Source organism: Cuculus canorus, chromosome 6 (assembly GCF_017976375.1).
Source record: "Cuculus canorus isolate bCucCan1 chromosome 6, bCucCan1.pri, whole genome shotgun sequence".
NCBI classification, from domain to species: domain Eukaryota; kingdom Metazoa; phylum Chordata; class Aves; order Cuculiformes; family Cuculidae; genus Cuculus; species Cuculus canorus.
In genome coordinates, this window is record NC_071406.1 from 21613188 (window position 1) to 21628396 (window position 15209).

A 15209-nucleotide genomic window follows, 5' to 3' on the forward strand; every position below is an offset into this window, starting at 1 on the left:
CTGAAATAATGAGATCAGACAGCTGAGAAATCTTGGATTTCGAACAGTGAATCTGAATATGCAGCAATATTTGTTACCTCAGCTTCAGTTGGTGCAATTGTAACTTAGCCTTTATATTCATTTCAGCCTTTGACTCCTGCCAAGATTACAAATGTTAATGTGAACTACTGTCACATTGGAAACATATGTGACCTGGAGTAGCTGGGCACAGCTTAGTCAACATAATACCTAAGTCTGTACTTTCGTGTCCCAGAGACATTAAAGGTAGTTAAATATATTGTAATAGTAGGCGAATAGAAGTGCCGTCAGATGTGTGCTGAAGCATCCAATGTCTAGATTTCTTAAGACAAAACATAAAACTTCTTTTATTTCTTTAAAAAATATATAATTGGATTCTAGCAGTAAATTTATAACACTGAAATGATAGTCTCAAGGTTCCTAACCATAGCTTTTAAGACACTCATTCTATTTAAAAAATACATACAGTGTAATGCCATTAAAATGTTAAATATGCACTTGGTACAGTTTGTAGGAAATAAGGCAAGAAAGCTTACTGTTATTTTTTATTTTTAAGAGTTATCTCAGGTGCATTAATGCAGTCACAAGACTGCAAGTCTAGAAGTGTACTGTATGGTATGTCACATACCTGGAATTCTGGACAAAATAATACTATGCATCCCAAGCAAACAGCTATAAAAATGTGGAGGCCTCACTACGCTTTTAAAGTTGCACCTGGCCAAAAAAAAAAAAAAAAAAAAAGAAGAAAAATGTGTCCTCAGGGTAAACATAATTCATTAATAAAAGGAAATATCCTGAAGCTAAGAGCTTGCCACTAAACATACAAGCAGAATAGTTACTTAATTAAGAAATTATTTGCCAGCTATGTTTTAAGGTAGGAGTTAGCAGTAAAAATGAAAGCATGACAATGTTTTGCTTATGGGAGACACACAATCCCAAGCATAGTAAACATGCTTTTTCTTGCTGGGATCAGATTTTTTCTCAGTAAGATTTAGGGGCTATGTGAGATTTATTATATCTGTTTCAGTTAAACACTGTATTATTGTATTCCCTTAAGGGCAAAAAAATTGCCTTTTAAATCCTTGCCTTAATCTAAACATCAGTATAAACATGGAAAAATAAAAGTGGCTGAGGAAAAATAAGCTTCATTTATTTCCAGCCTGGAAAGATTCTTTCTTAGCTGTAACAGTAGCAGAAATAGCTGCATCTGAGCCTGTTCCAGCTTAGGTAAGGATGAGTAGCTATACAATATGTGGAGTTGCTTTAGCCATCCTCGTTCACCAGTTTACAATTAATTACTGATAAAAGCAGAAAATATAAAACAGGGTTAGAACCACAGCAAATGGCTTCAGCATCCATCCGCATTGTCCTACCAGTCCCTCCTGCCTGTTTAATTTGAAGCCAAATCCCCAGCCTCCTTGGCGCAACTGTCATAATAGGGTAGAGCTGGTGGACACTTAAGGTGGAAAGGAGGACAGCAGTCAGCATTGGGTCCTCTTTGCGTGCAGGTAGGTGGAAAAGGATCAGTCCACATGGGGTAAAAGAAAAGGTATGTATTTCTGTGAAAAAGAGCTCCTTGTTTAATACGTTCATTTGTAATGCAAAATGATAGGAGTGACGGGAGAAGAGAGTGAACGCAACTGGGCTGGTGTGTAGAGAAGGGTGTTGGGGTGAGAAGCATCCATGTGCAGGTACGGACAAGGACTGATGTGCAGAAATGGCTGTGGGGGATAAAATCTTGGATCCACGTGCCCAGCCTGGGGCGGAGGAGTGGGAGGGTGCTGAGAAGGGGGAGCCAACATTGCTGTTCTTCCCCGCTGTCTGCTGGCCCCTCCTGACACATAACACCAATTCTCGCAGAAGCTTGCAGCCAAACTTCTCTCTCCTTTCCTCACAGAGCATCCAGCACAAGGGAGGACAACGTAGCTGCCAGCAAGCCTGGGAAGCATCCTACATCTCTGCTGAGCCTTTTGCTAAGGAGCATTGAGGTAAGGACCACCTGTCCTCATTGTGTATGTGGGCACCAGAATTCCTGCCCTAAACTCACAAGAGATGAAAACATCTGCAGACACAGCTGTGTTAGGGACTTCTGTGAAATGCTCTGTTCTCGCAGGTTCATTTTTGCGACTGAGCTGCCATTTTGCTGTGTTGTGCCTGTCTGGGGAGACCTTGACAATGGGGACAGATGACAATGAAACCAAAGCGGGGCAAGACTGACTCGTCAGTCGCGGAGCAGCCTGTGAGCTCTGGATGTGTCTGTGAGCCCAGGACAAACAGCTCTGACCACTGCTGAATGAAGAATTCCTGAACGTAGGTAGCTGTTGAGCCTGGGCTCAATACTCCGCGCCCACACGTCCCCAGGATTGCACAGAAAGTAAATTCCTGCCTGGACAGCAGCCTCAGGCCATGACACTTCCTCTGTAGGACTGCTGAGGACAGTGGGACTGTGACAGCACGGACGAGTATGCATGACCCTCTGTCCTTAAGTAAAGAGAACGGAAAACTTGAGTGTGCTTCTGTACCTACTCCTCTCCATGCCAGCTCTGGAAAAAGATTTACAAAAATGAATTATGCTTAGGATTCACAATGTACCACATGGGTACAGCCAAGGTTTCTGAAAAGTGCTGATTGTACAAACACTACCAGACAGTGAGAGAAAACTGAAGTATGTTTGTAAAATGTCTGTCTGCAGCTTGTCATGTGCTAGAGTTATATGCTTGAAAATCACTCCAGTATTTCTCTGATTATTATTTATTAAGTATTTTGTAGAAGATCTAATAAAAGATAAACAAGATCAGCTCATATTTAGGGACTATATTTTAAATTCTAGCCTAAAAGTAACTTATTGAAGAAAAAATGAATAATGTTTAATGTCCTCATACTCTACCCTTTTGTATTATTATTTGTGTTTTTTAGGAAACAGAAACCAAACAAATGGTGTTCTTTAGAGTCTGGTGGCTTTTGTGGATACTTGAGCACCATAAGTTTTTAGCAGAAAATCTCAGGGACGAAAAACGATATGGATTGAGAAGACCAAAACCTAAACACATTCTGTCAAATACTGTAGAAAAATATCCCAGCCCAAGTGATCAAGGTGAATATTGTCATTTTTAAACAGATGTGGGGGGTTTTGCCCTGAGTCATATATTTGAATTCTACCTTTTCACATGCCTTGGTTTTGCACTTTTATCTTTTTACTCCTATCTTTGCCCTGCCTTTTTGTGTATTTCAGAAAAGGAGAGTGCTTCTGGGCTTTTTAATGTTATGGCTGATAGCCTGTTACTGTCACTGCAAGAATAGCCCTCTATCTTTGCCCTGCCTTTTTGTGTATTTCAGAAAAGGAGAGTGCTTCTGGGCTTTTTAATGTTATGGCTGATAGCCTGTTGCTGTCACTGCAAGAATAGCCCCTATATATAGCCCATATAACTCTTATTTCTATAGAGTAATATCATTAGTAGTTCAGAAAATTAATACTCTGCAGAGCCTGCTTTTGGAAACTTTTACGTCACTGGATACGAGTGTCAGTACCAGGGACAAAATTTAACTCTGTCAAATCACATTTCAGTGTCTTGCTCAGTGAGACTTATTTTCCAGTAGATGATTTCTACCTTCCCAGTCCTCATCCTGGTGGGGATATTCAGTGAAATACCAAGCAAGAGGACAGGAATGAATGCATAAAACCACTACAAAATTCCTCATTTCATACTACATGCCATTACCTCATCTTAAGTTTCTTATTCCTTGAGGCATCTATTCTGGAGCAAATTCCTTAGCGTCTCCATGGTCTGTCTCCATGAGTGTCTTACACTTGCCATCACAGATGTTTTCAAAAAAACATCCTAAAATTTCACTCTCCCTTTTGAAGCCTAAAATGTATGTAAGGGTCAGGGCAGAATTAGAGATACAGTATAAAATCACTCCACTCATCTGCGTACCTATTCATTCTAGATGAAGACTGCATTCTGGAAATCACTTTTTTACTGGACAGCTCTGAAAGTGCGAAGGACTATAATCATGAGCAACAGAAAAACTTTGTTCTGGAAACAGTAGACAGAATGAAAAGTCTGCAGCTTATTTCTGGACGTACCCTTAGCTGGAGGATGGCGTTACTTCAGTACAGCAGCACCGTTTTCACAGAGCAAACTTTCCATGACTGGAAAGGTCCTGAAGCATTCAAATCCCACATTGCTCCCATCACCTACATAGGTCATGGCACCTACACAACTTATGCTATAACTAATCTCACACAACTCTATGTGACTGAAGGAACTCCAGGTAGTGTGAAAGTAGCCATACTCTTCACTGATGGAGTAGACCATCCAAGAAACCCAGATATTTTTGCAGCTACAGCTGATGCCAAACATCAAGGAATTGTTTTTTTTCATAATGGGAATGACCAGAGTGGCAGAGGAGGTTAGCAATGCTGCCAAGCTCCGGCTCCTGGCCAGCATCCCAGCATCCAGGTTTGTTTTCAACCTCCAGGAGAAAGAAGTTGTGGAGAAAGTTCTCAAAGAAATGGTACGTATGAGAAACAATTTGAAATAGTTATAGGTACATATGCAAAAGTGGTCTTTCCATTAATTTGAAGCGCTTATGCTGTTAAAGAAACCTCTACTTTTTACATGTTAAAGCAGCCCACTTTTATTAATGAGACCACCATGCCAAAGTACAGGTTTCCTTTCCCTCCCCACTCTTCAGATCTCACCAGCCAGAATATTTGAAGTTGGAAACTGAGTTAGATTTAAAAGACCTGAGATAAAATCTGAATTTGGCCATAGACATCATTACATTTCCATGGAAAACATACCACTTAATCAAGAGGAAATGTGTAAATTGAGCTTAAAGTTGTGCTTGGTTAACTTTTTTTCTGCATGTGAACTTAAAAAAAAAAACCCACAAAAAAAAAACCCCATTTGAGATTTGTGCAGTAAAACTGACACGTAAGTGGTCTCATAGAGGCCTACAGCATGTACACAAGCTGGCCTTCCTGTCTGTCTGTCCTTCACTTTGACAGCCAGCTGCTCTGCATTGGCTTCCCTGCATATCAACCATCTTCTCTGGTATTACAATTGCTTTGTGTATCACAGCAACCACCTCTCAAGTGACTAAACACACTTCTTTTTACCAGTCCCAAACAATCAGCCATCCTCAGGTGCCTTCTTTTCAGAACGTGGCTGCTGTCTGGTTTAAATAATGTCTTTGGCATAATTATATGTGTTTTAAAGTTTCAAAGAGGTGTATTGCATTGCCGCTCAACACATCAAGAGCCTCAAGAGACTCCATCAGTTGTGAAAAGTGGGAGGAATTAATTGTAGGGGGGTGCTTCAGCTGTAGAGATCAAAAAAATAAGATTCAATTCGATGATGATAACAACTCCATGGGATCACTGTCAAATCAAATCTTAGAAAAGGTGTTCGTCAGGTTCTCATTTTGTGTGCACCCAGCTATGCATAGAAGAGCTTGATTTTCTTAAGCGTAGAGTATCATTCACTCCCACTAGAGAGCTGCTGCTATTCAGCACTTCCAAAACAGTGTAATTTATAGGTGTGTTGCTCCCATCTACCTAACTAATGGTCGGTTTAGCTCTGTTTACCACGGTAATTTTAGCAGATTATGGCTGGACAAGGAGAGTCAGTGATTTGTGCAGTCAACAATCTATAATAGGAATTGAAATTATTTAAATTGGTATTTTAGAATGGAAATATAACTAGGATGTTTCTCAGAAATTAAAGCTTAATTAATGTTAGTTAACAAGTTAATTGCATAATTTAATTAACTAGCTGCTGAAGCAATTTATTTTAACATCTTTCAATGTCCTTCATGTAGAGCTGGATTATGACTTTTAAGTTTCTAACGTTGTTTTGAATATGTACTTTTACAGAAAGATCTGTCTGAGGAAGAAGTAAGTATTTTTTATTCTTATACAGAATTACTGCTTAATATAGACGTTTACAGTTATGTGGAAACAAATTTCAAGAAAACTGATAGCTCAGGATGTTGGCTAAATATTAAGTCTAATAGAATTGCCTTCAAGTAAAATATGCTTTTGTATTTGAAGGACAGACCTTTAATTTGCTATTCTAATGTCATTTACTTTCCCTCCTTATTTTCCAAATTGAAAAAGAACACTGTGTGACTATTCAGGTTAGCAAGGATTTGCTGGTAAGTCTCAGCACATCATCCAACAGACTCAGTGGATAAGAAAACATTACACAGAGCTTAACGTGGTGCAGTTCTAGCCCTTAATGCTCTTCCTGTGTAACCAAGTTAAAAAAGGGAAGGAACTCAAACCAAGCTCTACCATTGCATTTTTGCAGTTTGCTCACGCTGTGTCAACCTGACTGCAGGCATTTGTAGGTCTGGCTGCTATTTTAGGGGGAATAAAGTTAGCTGTCCTTTTAAAGTTGTTAGCCCTACTTAAGGTACAGTTATGTCAGGCAAAACTGTTTTCATGAGCAGTTCAAGGGAACTGCTACATATTATGAGTGTTTGCAAAACTTTAAGTGCTTTATTTTTCACTCATTTCCACTAGTATATTGATTTTTGCCTGTCAAAATAAATCCTGAAGTAGGACGACATTCAATGCTATCCCTAGAAAACTTATTGTTACTAATTGGGGTATTCAGATAAGAACTATATTTAAACCTTTCACTTCTAGACACCTCCAAGCTGAGTGGAGGTTTAATAAATAATAAAACAAAAAATAAAAGCAATATTCCTTATTCCTCCTCCAAAACCAAACCCAGTATCTATAATAACTCTACATTATGTAATGCTTTTAAAGTTTCAAAAAGATCCTAAAAATCACGTAACTACATACCATAATAATGTCTGACTGGGACACATAACAGAAGCAATGACAGAAAAAAAACATTAGAAACAATTAATTGCCGTAACTAGATGAAAGTGTACATCCATAATATTTTGTTCTAGATCAAGCTAGAGCTAAACTGTGATCTATCCCACATACGGCGGAGTAAAGTAGAAAAAGCATGTGAGAAGTTTTCTTACCCCATTGTCTCAGCTATCTCTACAGTGACTAGTAATCAAAACAAATCTACCATCATAGACACATCATACCGATAAATTGAACTTGTGAAGAGTTTGGAGGTAAAGCCATTATCGAGATGATTGAAATTTCAGGAGTGGGAATGATGCGGATTTTTGGAGTGTAGGAGGACACGTTCCTGACGAGTGGTAAACTGACAGTTGTTTCTGTAAATCATGTAAATATAACTGGCTTCTGGTCATTACTGGTATACTCAGCCTAGCCATACAGTATCTTTAAAGCAATATTCATGTGTTTTCTATCTCTTATATTGAAATGTGCTAACTTGAACTACTTTCATTCTAAGTGTCCCCAGGCTGCCACATGCAACTGTGAGAAGGGGGAAAGAGGGCTTCCCGGCCCTGCTGTAAGTAGCTATCATTGCTCAAATAACTGATACACAGTATAAATCAAAATTTATGTCATTGTTGGGCTTTTGGGGGGAAATTGTTTGAGCCCAAATCCTGAGACAACAGAAGTTCAAGGTTCAATACATAGTCCTCCATAGTTACATTGCATGGAAATGTCACATCAGTAGAAATGCACAAAGGCACCTGAGAGTGCCATGAGACACTCCCTCTGAAAAAAGAAGAGTGTGATGTGGTGAGGCTCCCCCTTTAGCCTGCCTTTTAGCTTAAAAGGCAGGAAGGAGCAACTTTCCTATGTGGAACAATGATTCACCTGTTACAATCAGACAACCGGATCAGGTGGATATAGCAAGACCCAAATCAAGCAGTAGTGTCTGAAAAGCTCTCTGAAAGCAAGAGAGAGAGCAAGCAGCTGAAGCATTAGGAACAGTTGAGATAGGACTCATAAAGCGGGTAAAACAGACTGGACTTCTTTCAGGATAATCTCAGAACTGGAACTCCGAGGCAAATCTAGGGGATTGCTTCATACAAGGTTTGGTAACTGCAGGCTTTATGTTTCAAAAAGAACTCTAGAAGTTGAATGGTCTGATACTATATCCCTAACACCATCCTCATCCGTTTGACCTGAACATGTTATACCTACATAAACAGAAACACACACCAGTTTTATTCTGCATAGTACAGCACACTTTAATTGAAAATGCAGCCTCATGTGTGCCAACAGTAGTTTTGTTTGGGTTATTTTTCCATGTCTTTCCTTTGAGAGTGCAAGTACCTTTTAAAGAAAAGCATACATCTTAAAGAGGTCAAAACAAAACCCCATTTGGCAAGCTGGGTAGCTACAAAACCATCTGATCATCACTTTTCTTTAGAGGAGACCTGAACAATTTTTGTTTACAACAAAGATAAAAAAGGAAAATAGCTGCCTCTTGAGTCAGTTCCGCCGCTTGCAGAAGTTCAGTTTCAAGGTTATGGTAAATCTAGAGATTTTTAAAAATAAATCTATAGGAGGCAAATATCCTAAATATATATCTAAGGTGTATATATTATAAAATAAAATTATTTGACTAACATATAATATAAGAATTTTGGGGTTTTGTTTTCAGGGTAAAAAGGGTCGCACTGGGGATGATGGAGCTCCAGGCCTGAAAGGATCAAAGGTGATTTTTCAGAATTACAAGAAAATTTTGGTACTTCATCAATGTGACAGTACTACCATAATAGTGCCCATGTATTTTCCACCTGTGAATTTCTTAATCTTCATCTACACATTTTTGCTTTAGTAAAGACTAAGCTTCTTTACAAATTAAAACCTTATATCTAATGTATAAAATCATCAGAGTGTAAAAAGCGGAAGCTGGTATGCTTCCTATATTACATTGAGAAATCTACTCTGATAATCAGGAGAATACCATCTTTTCCTGATTTCACTGATCTTGATGTTGGATTATTCACAGGGGGACCCAGGTGTTAATGGAACCCCAGGGCGAGACGGAATAGAGGTAAAAAAATATTTTGTCCTATCTTCTCCAATAAGCAGTGTTACTTCAAGGCAAAATGCCACCATTTTTTTTTATAATAGCAAATTTCAGTTCTGATTTACCAGATAATGATTCATTAATACTAGAAAAACTGAAAACATTATCATTGCTTAAATAAAGAGAATAATTTTACAAGGAATGGGAATTTTTTTTATGTGTAATCTAGAAAATGCTGTCTAGTAATACATAGTGCCTCCTAAAAAGTGTGAAAAGCTCTGATATGATACTCTAAGAACATTACAGAAACTCACACTCTACCTGCATCTTTATGGTCAGTTTAAATTTTTCATTTGGCAAATAAAGTGTGTAATAGCAATGAAAAAGTTGAATGAAATACATATAGGAAGTAACTGTAGGACTAGCCCCTTAGTATTTAACTTTGAATTCATTCACGTTTATCACTCTGGCTTTATATTTTCTTATTTATTCTGTACATCCTTTTTAATTAGTGACATTTTTCTCACTAAGATGGAAATATAAACTCTAGCTGATGTGCTTTTACATCATCAAAATTTCAGTCTAAAATGGCACTTTCATAAGATTTGTTCACACATAAAGCTGCATCTATCCAGACCAGTAGGTGCAGTATTTAGAGTCATACTGTCATGCTTATCAGAGATCACCTTTTCTACCTAACTATTCATTATAACCTGAAATACTGTTTTTCTAGAGAGAGTAGAATGTTAATAGCACCAACACTTCCATTCTTACATTCAGGCTATGTATCCTCACAACCTGCTTTGCTTTTTTATTTTTCCCAGGGGAAATCTGGATATAAAGGAGAGAAGGTACTACTGCTGGATAAAGCTTCTGCTTACATTTAGATATTTGATTATGTTGTTGTTGTTGTTGTTATTTATAGTATCGTATTTCTTATAAATACTCGTAATGAACAATAACATCATCTTACCAGATGCTGCACAAGCTGTCATAGAAGATGTTGACTATAGGATAGATGGAGAGGGGCTCTTTAGCAGGTAGTATGGTAACCGTTTTAAGCTGAAAGAGGGTAGATTTAGATTAGATATTAGCAAGAAATTTTTTACTGTGGGGGTGGTGAGGCACTCAAACAGGTGACCCAGAGTAGTTGTGGATGCCCCATTCCTGGAGGCCAAGCTGCATGAGGCTTTGAGCAGCCTGGTCTAGTAGAAGGTGTCCATGCCCGTGGCAGAGGGGTTGGAACTGGATGATCTTTACGGTTCCTTCCAACCCATACCACTCTATCATTCTGTGGTTCTGTATGTCCCTTCCCTAATGAATGTATAGCACAATTGCTATAATATGTCATGAAAACATTAACATTTAGTTTTCAACTAAAGCACCCAAAGAGTAAAGATGATATGCTCAGTATACCTCATAAATATTTATTCCTGTTCCTTTCCAGGGTGAAAGAGGTGAATGTGGAATCCCAGGGATAAAAGGAGACAGAGTAAGTAGCCACAAATCTGTTATGCTTTCAAGAAACACAGTGAAAATTAAAAAAAAAAACCTACAATTCCCTCAATAAAAAATATGGTGATAGATTTACAGCAAATATTATTTCTAAGCGTGAGGGAAATCAGCAACTAACAGTTGTAAAAAGGAAAGTGAGTAAGGATACCAACTATAGTAACTTTCTCAGCTCCTTCTATGTTTTTATATGATTCCTCTTAAGGCTCAAGTCTACCCTGTTTATAACAATGGTAAAAAACTCTACTTGACTTTAAAGAGGCAGAAGGCTTGAAGCAGTAAGCAAAAGGAATGAGAGGTAAAGATTAAGTCAATGTTTCTACCACTGATCTTCAAGATTTGGCATATAATTGCTGTGACTATTTTAAATGAAACAAACAGAATTTAATCCTGGATTACTTGGTAATTAAGCCCATTCTTTCTTACTCTATATTCTGATTACCACAGTCCATTTTAAAAATATTTATTCAATACTTGTTGACTGCTGAGCTTCACTTGATTTTTTTTTTAGATTTTCGTGTAAAGATATCAAAATAAGATAGCTTAGTAAAAAGTTATCTAAAAGTGGCTTTGACTGAATCTAACTAGACATAAACGTATCTTTTTTTGCGCTTGGCTTTCAGGGTCCTGAAGGTCCAGTAGGCCCCAGAGGAACAACAGGTCTACAGGTAAAAGAAATAAAATAAAATAAAATAAAATAAAATAAAATAAAATAAAATAAAATAAAATAAAGAAACTATAAGAACAGTACCTGGTTCCCTGGGATTCAAAGCTCTGAAATAATATCATCCTGCAACCATCATGGAATCTTTGAGTCACTGAGTTCAAGGCATCCAAAATTTATCTTCTTAAACAGCAAAATTAAGAAGAATTTGGAGGATCAGCCTAGACAAATTCAGTCTCAAAGACCACAGAAAATACAGTTCCATAAAAACCAAAATCACTGATTTCCCTTTCAGTGTCGTAACTATTTAATTATCTCACAGAAGTACATGAAAACACTTAAATCTCTTTTCATCCTAATACTCTTGCACTGAAAGCCACGGAGCTCAGCCCACCATAGATGTTTCTGTAGATCTTGGCTTTTGTTTACCTTTAATTGTATTCAAATAAAGGGAGAGCCAAGTTCTCTCCCTTAATTGCCAGACCCAGCTCCAGCTGAGTTGAGTAGCTAAATCTATACATCTGAAAGCAAAGCTTCAGTTCTGAAATGTTTGTAACTTGTATTTTCATGCAGACTACAGCAAATTAGAGATTGTTTTTCAAATCACTGTAATTCTGAAAGCCTGAAAAAAAGGCTCATTAAAACCACTCCTGTTTTACTAGGGTCCCCAAGGACAACCTGGAGATCAAGGGCCTGAAGGCCTGCAAGGATCAAAGGCAAGAACGGCATTATTTCTTCTCTTTCTCAATGATAAAAGATTAATACAGTCTCACAACAATAATGCTTTTATCCCTTCATCCCGTATCCCTCTTGTAGGGGATGCAGTTTAACATGACATTGCTAGCAAATTTTATACTGTTTGTAGTTTACAGGGTTCCTAAGAAAGGTATTCATTTGTTCTTTTTATTGGATTCAGGTCCAAATCAAACTCCAATCTTTTCTCATAAACAGTTCAAATACGGCAGCAGAATATTGCTTGGCAGTAGTGTAGCATTGCATTTCTTCAGTTTTCAATTTAAAACTTTTTTTATTCCTTAAGTGCCAAGCAGCAATTCCGTTTGGGATCTCAAACTCTTCTCTTGAAACTGTACATTCTCAAAAATAATTTTATAGCTCAAAATTAGTAGTCCCACTCTTTACTGATATTCAGCAAAAGAGATACGAAAGACATGAGGATGAGTGCAATTCAGGATACGGGCCTGCAATGAGCCCTCTGAAGGTGGGCCATGGAAATCACCCAGTGCATTACTGCAAGATCCAGCCCCTTCTTTAACCATAAATTGTATTTGTTTGTTTGAAAAACTTATGATTTACATTTATTAAATCCTTAAGATTTGCTGAGCTTACTTCTCAGTTACCTGTAAATTCCAGGTAAGACAATGGAGATTTCTTTATTCTGTGGTTCTATGATGACTTCATATCTTTATCACAGTAGATTAACGGAGGATGCAGATATCACTGGCTATTATAGACAATGATGGGAACTGTTTTAACTTCATAAAGAGAGATCACAGTTACACTGCTGCTCAGGAAAACCTTAAACTAAATAATTCAATTAAGGCTAATGGGTTCTTCAGATACTGAAAGGAATATTGTTGTGGAGAAAAACTTGAAAATAAGTTTATAAAGGACAATCTATTTTGATATCTCTCCTGATAGCTCCTTTGCATCATACTTGAGCACCTGCTGGCCAAAAGTGAGGCATAGAGCAGCTGGCTGTCAAAACTGTCATATCCCACACAAAACAAAAAAAAAAAAAATCCTTTTTTTTCCTCTGGTATTACTTTGTACAGGAAAAATGTGTTCTTAATAAAGGGAATTTTTAAGCCTTCAAAGGCTGAACAGGTGAAGTACTATCAAAGACAATTCCAAGGGGCTAAAAATCAGGATGTAAAAAAAAAAAATTCAAAATTTGTTCTTTTTCAACAAACTGAGTTAAACTGATTTTCCTAGATATCAATTTATAAGCAGAATTGTTTCTTTTTTCATTCTCTGAAAAGGGTGAAAGAGGTCTCCCTGGGCCACCTGGTCTGCCTGGAGAGACTGGAATAGGACTGCCAGGCCCAAAGGTACAACCATCTCTCATCTTCTATTTTACATGTATTGTAGGATAAGAACGAAGACTAAGACAGCTGAGATAATATACTTGCTGGTACATGAGAAACTTCAAGCCCTCAAATGCTGTTTTTATGGTACTAGAAGGGTGTTTTGTATGTTGATCAAAACTATTAAAAAAAAAAAGTAAATTTTAAGTATGTACTTCAGAGGACTTCTTTACAGTAGTTCTTATGCTTGAGATAACTCAATCCAAGCAGTCTATGGCTGAGTAAAAATACATACATAGTCTTAACCAAAACTTATCCTGCGAAAAACAGGCTTTTTGGTTTGGATGATTGGCATAAAGAGAACAGAAACATGACAGAAAAACTGACTTCTTGGAAAATGACAACTTTAACGTAATATACCAGGAATACAATGGGAATAATTAACCATTTAGATTCAACATTGTCTTATCTCAAATGCAGAACTGAGGCTGTCCCCTAATGCTGTGAAACTGCACCAGTTCAATTTCTGTTGGGGCTTTTATGCCCTATGGCTCTGTGGACACTCGGGATTTTCTCTGCTGTTGCTGTATTCTCCTACATAAGAAACTGCAAACCTAGAATATCTGGTGCACTGCTATATGCTGCACACATGCAAACACTTAAATCAGGCATTTTTGTTTGAAGGGTGACACTGGTTTGACAGGAAGACCAGGCCCTGTTGGACCACCTGGAGTTGGTGAGCCAGGAATTCTGGTATGTCTTTTTTTCATTTGGTGAGAGAGAAGCAGGACGGAAAGGAAAAAATGTCAGTGCTTTCCTGATAAAAGGGATATATTTGTGTGTTAAATGATACCATCTCTTTTCTTTTTTTCCCTACTCCTTACTCTCATACTTACTATGTTGCCTGACTTTCTTTCCCTCAATAAACTGGAAATGTTTCCAGTTCCTTAACTTTCCTAATTATCTTAGTCTCTGAAATAGCTACGAAAATAACATCTTATGCAAACCCACATAAAATATTTAAATAAATCTGTCCCCTCATGGATTCAAATCCACATGGGGTAACTTTTAAGAGGAGTGCTCTTCAATATCATTAGAACATTAACATCAGCATGGCTTTGAGAGAGAGGATGCGTTTCAGCCACTGTAGCATTAGAAATGGTCATACCTACACAATCTCCATAAAGACATTCAGACTATGTATGACATAGCTATGTAACCTGTGATTCATAAAGAACCAGAAAAGTAAAACTATCTGCCTTGGTATTGCTGCAGGCCAGAGTGCTCATCATTTATTCACTGTGAATATCATATTACTGTATTATTTCTAACAGGTTATAACTACACCAATATTTAAAGACGTGCTTAAGACCAACAGTGACATAGAACATGCTTCTGTTGATTTGTGTAATTAATACCTATTCTAGGCCATTTTAAACTTATGTTAACAGGGGCCTCCAGGACCACAAGGTGTTCAAGGAGAAAGAGGTTCACCAGGAGAAGGGATTCCAGGAGCAAAGGTACAGCAGTCAAAGGGTTTTAAGACCAGAGCAATACCATTAATTGAGTGCATGACAAAACAAATCAATAGCAGGCAAGGGACTCAGAGACAGTAGCTTGTAAATTAATTTTAAAATTTGGCATCAATTAACTCAGTATGTTTTAATAGAATTCTGCTGATCCAAACACAACTTTTAGGCACAGCTAGCCTTTGCAGCTCATAAAGACAATATTTAATTCACCTGACGCTTGATTTGTGGGATCTAAGTCTGGCAAGAATTCCAGCTATAATTTTAAAACAGCCTCCAGCATCTGATTTTAAATAAACTACTATAAATGTGTTTCTATATATAAAAGTGAGAAAAATATCCTTTTGTTGTTGCTTTTTTCTAAATCCTTATAAGAATTTTTTTTTTTTCGAAATCCCTTAAGATAAACAGATCTTTGCTGCCACTAAAGGCAGGCTTCTAAGCTTCTTAAATACCTCAGCCACTGGCTTATGCATTTTAGCAGTAGTCTGAACTAATTTTGTGAGCAAAGGAAACTGCCATTACTAATTTTCAGATATAGTGGAAA

General features: G+C 37.5%; 1 protein-coding gene across 1 annotated transcript in view; it reads left to right on the forward strand.

Annotated features, from left to right (window-relative positions):
* The first annotated feature begins 1945 nt into the window (after window positions 1–1945).
* Window positions 1946–15209, forward strand: part of LOC104054622 (collagen alpha-1(XXVIII) chain) — a 36316-nt gene continuing 23052 nt past the window's right edge. The window contains 15 exon segments of the mRNA XM_054070210.1: window positions 1946–2006; window positions 2935–3112; window positions 3967–4394; window positions 4396–4536; window positions 5900–5920; window positions 7374–7433; window positions 8541–8594; window positions 8892–8936; window positions 9737–9763; window positions 10360–10404; window positions 11048–11092; window positions 11751–11804; window positions 13089–13157; window positions 13818–13886; window positions 14585–14653. Of these exon segments, the coding sequence (XP_053926185.1) occupies window positions 2953–3112; window positions 3967–4394; window positions 4396–4536; window positions 5900–5920; window positions 7374–7433; window positions 8541–8594; window positions 8892–8936; window positions 9737–9763; window positions 10360–10404; window positions 11048–11092; window positions 11751–11804; window positions 13089–13157; window positions 13818–13886; window positions 14585–14653 (1287 nt within the window). The 5' untranslated portion in view covers window positions 1946–2006; window positions 2935–2952.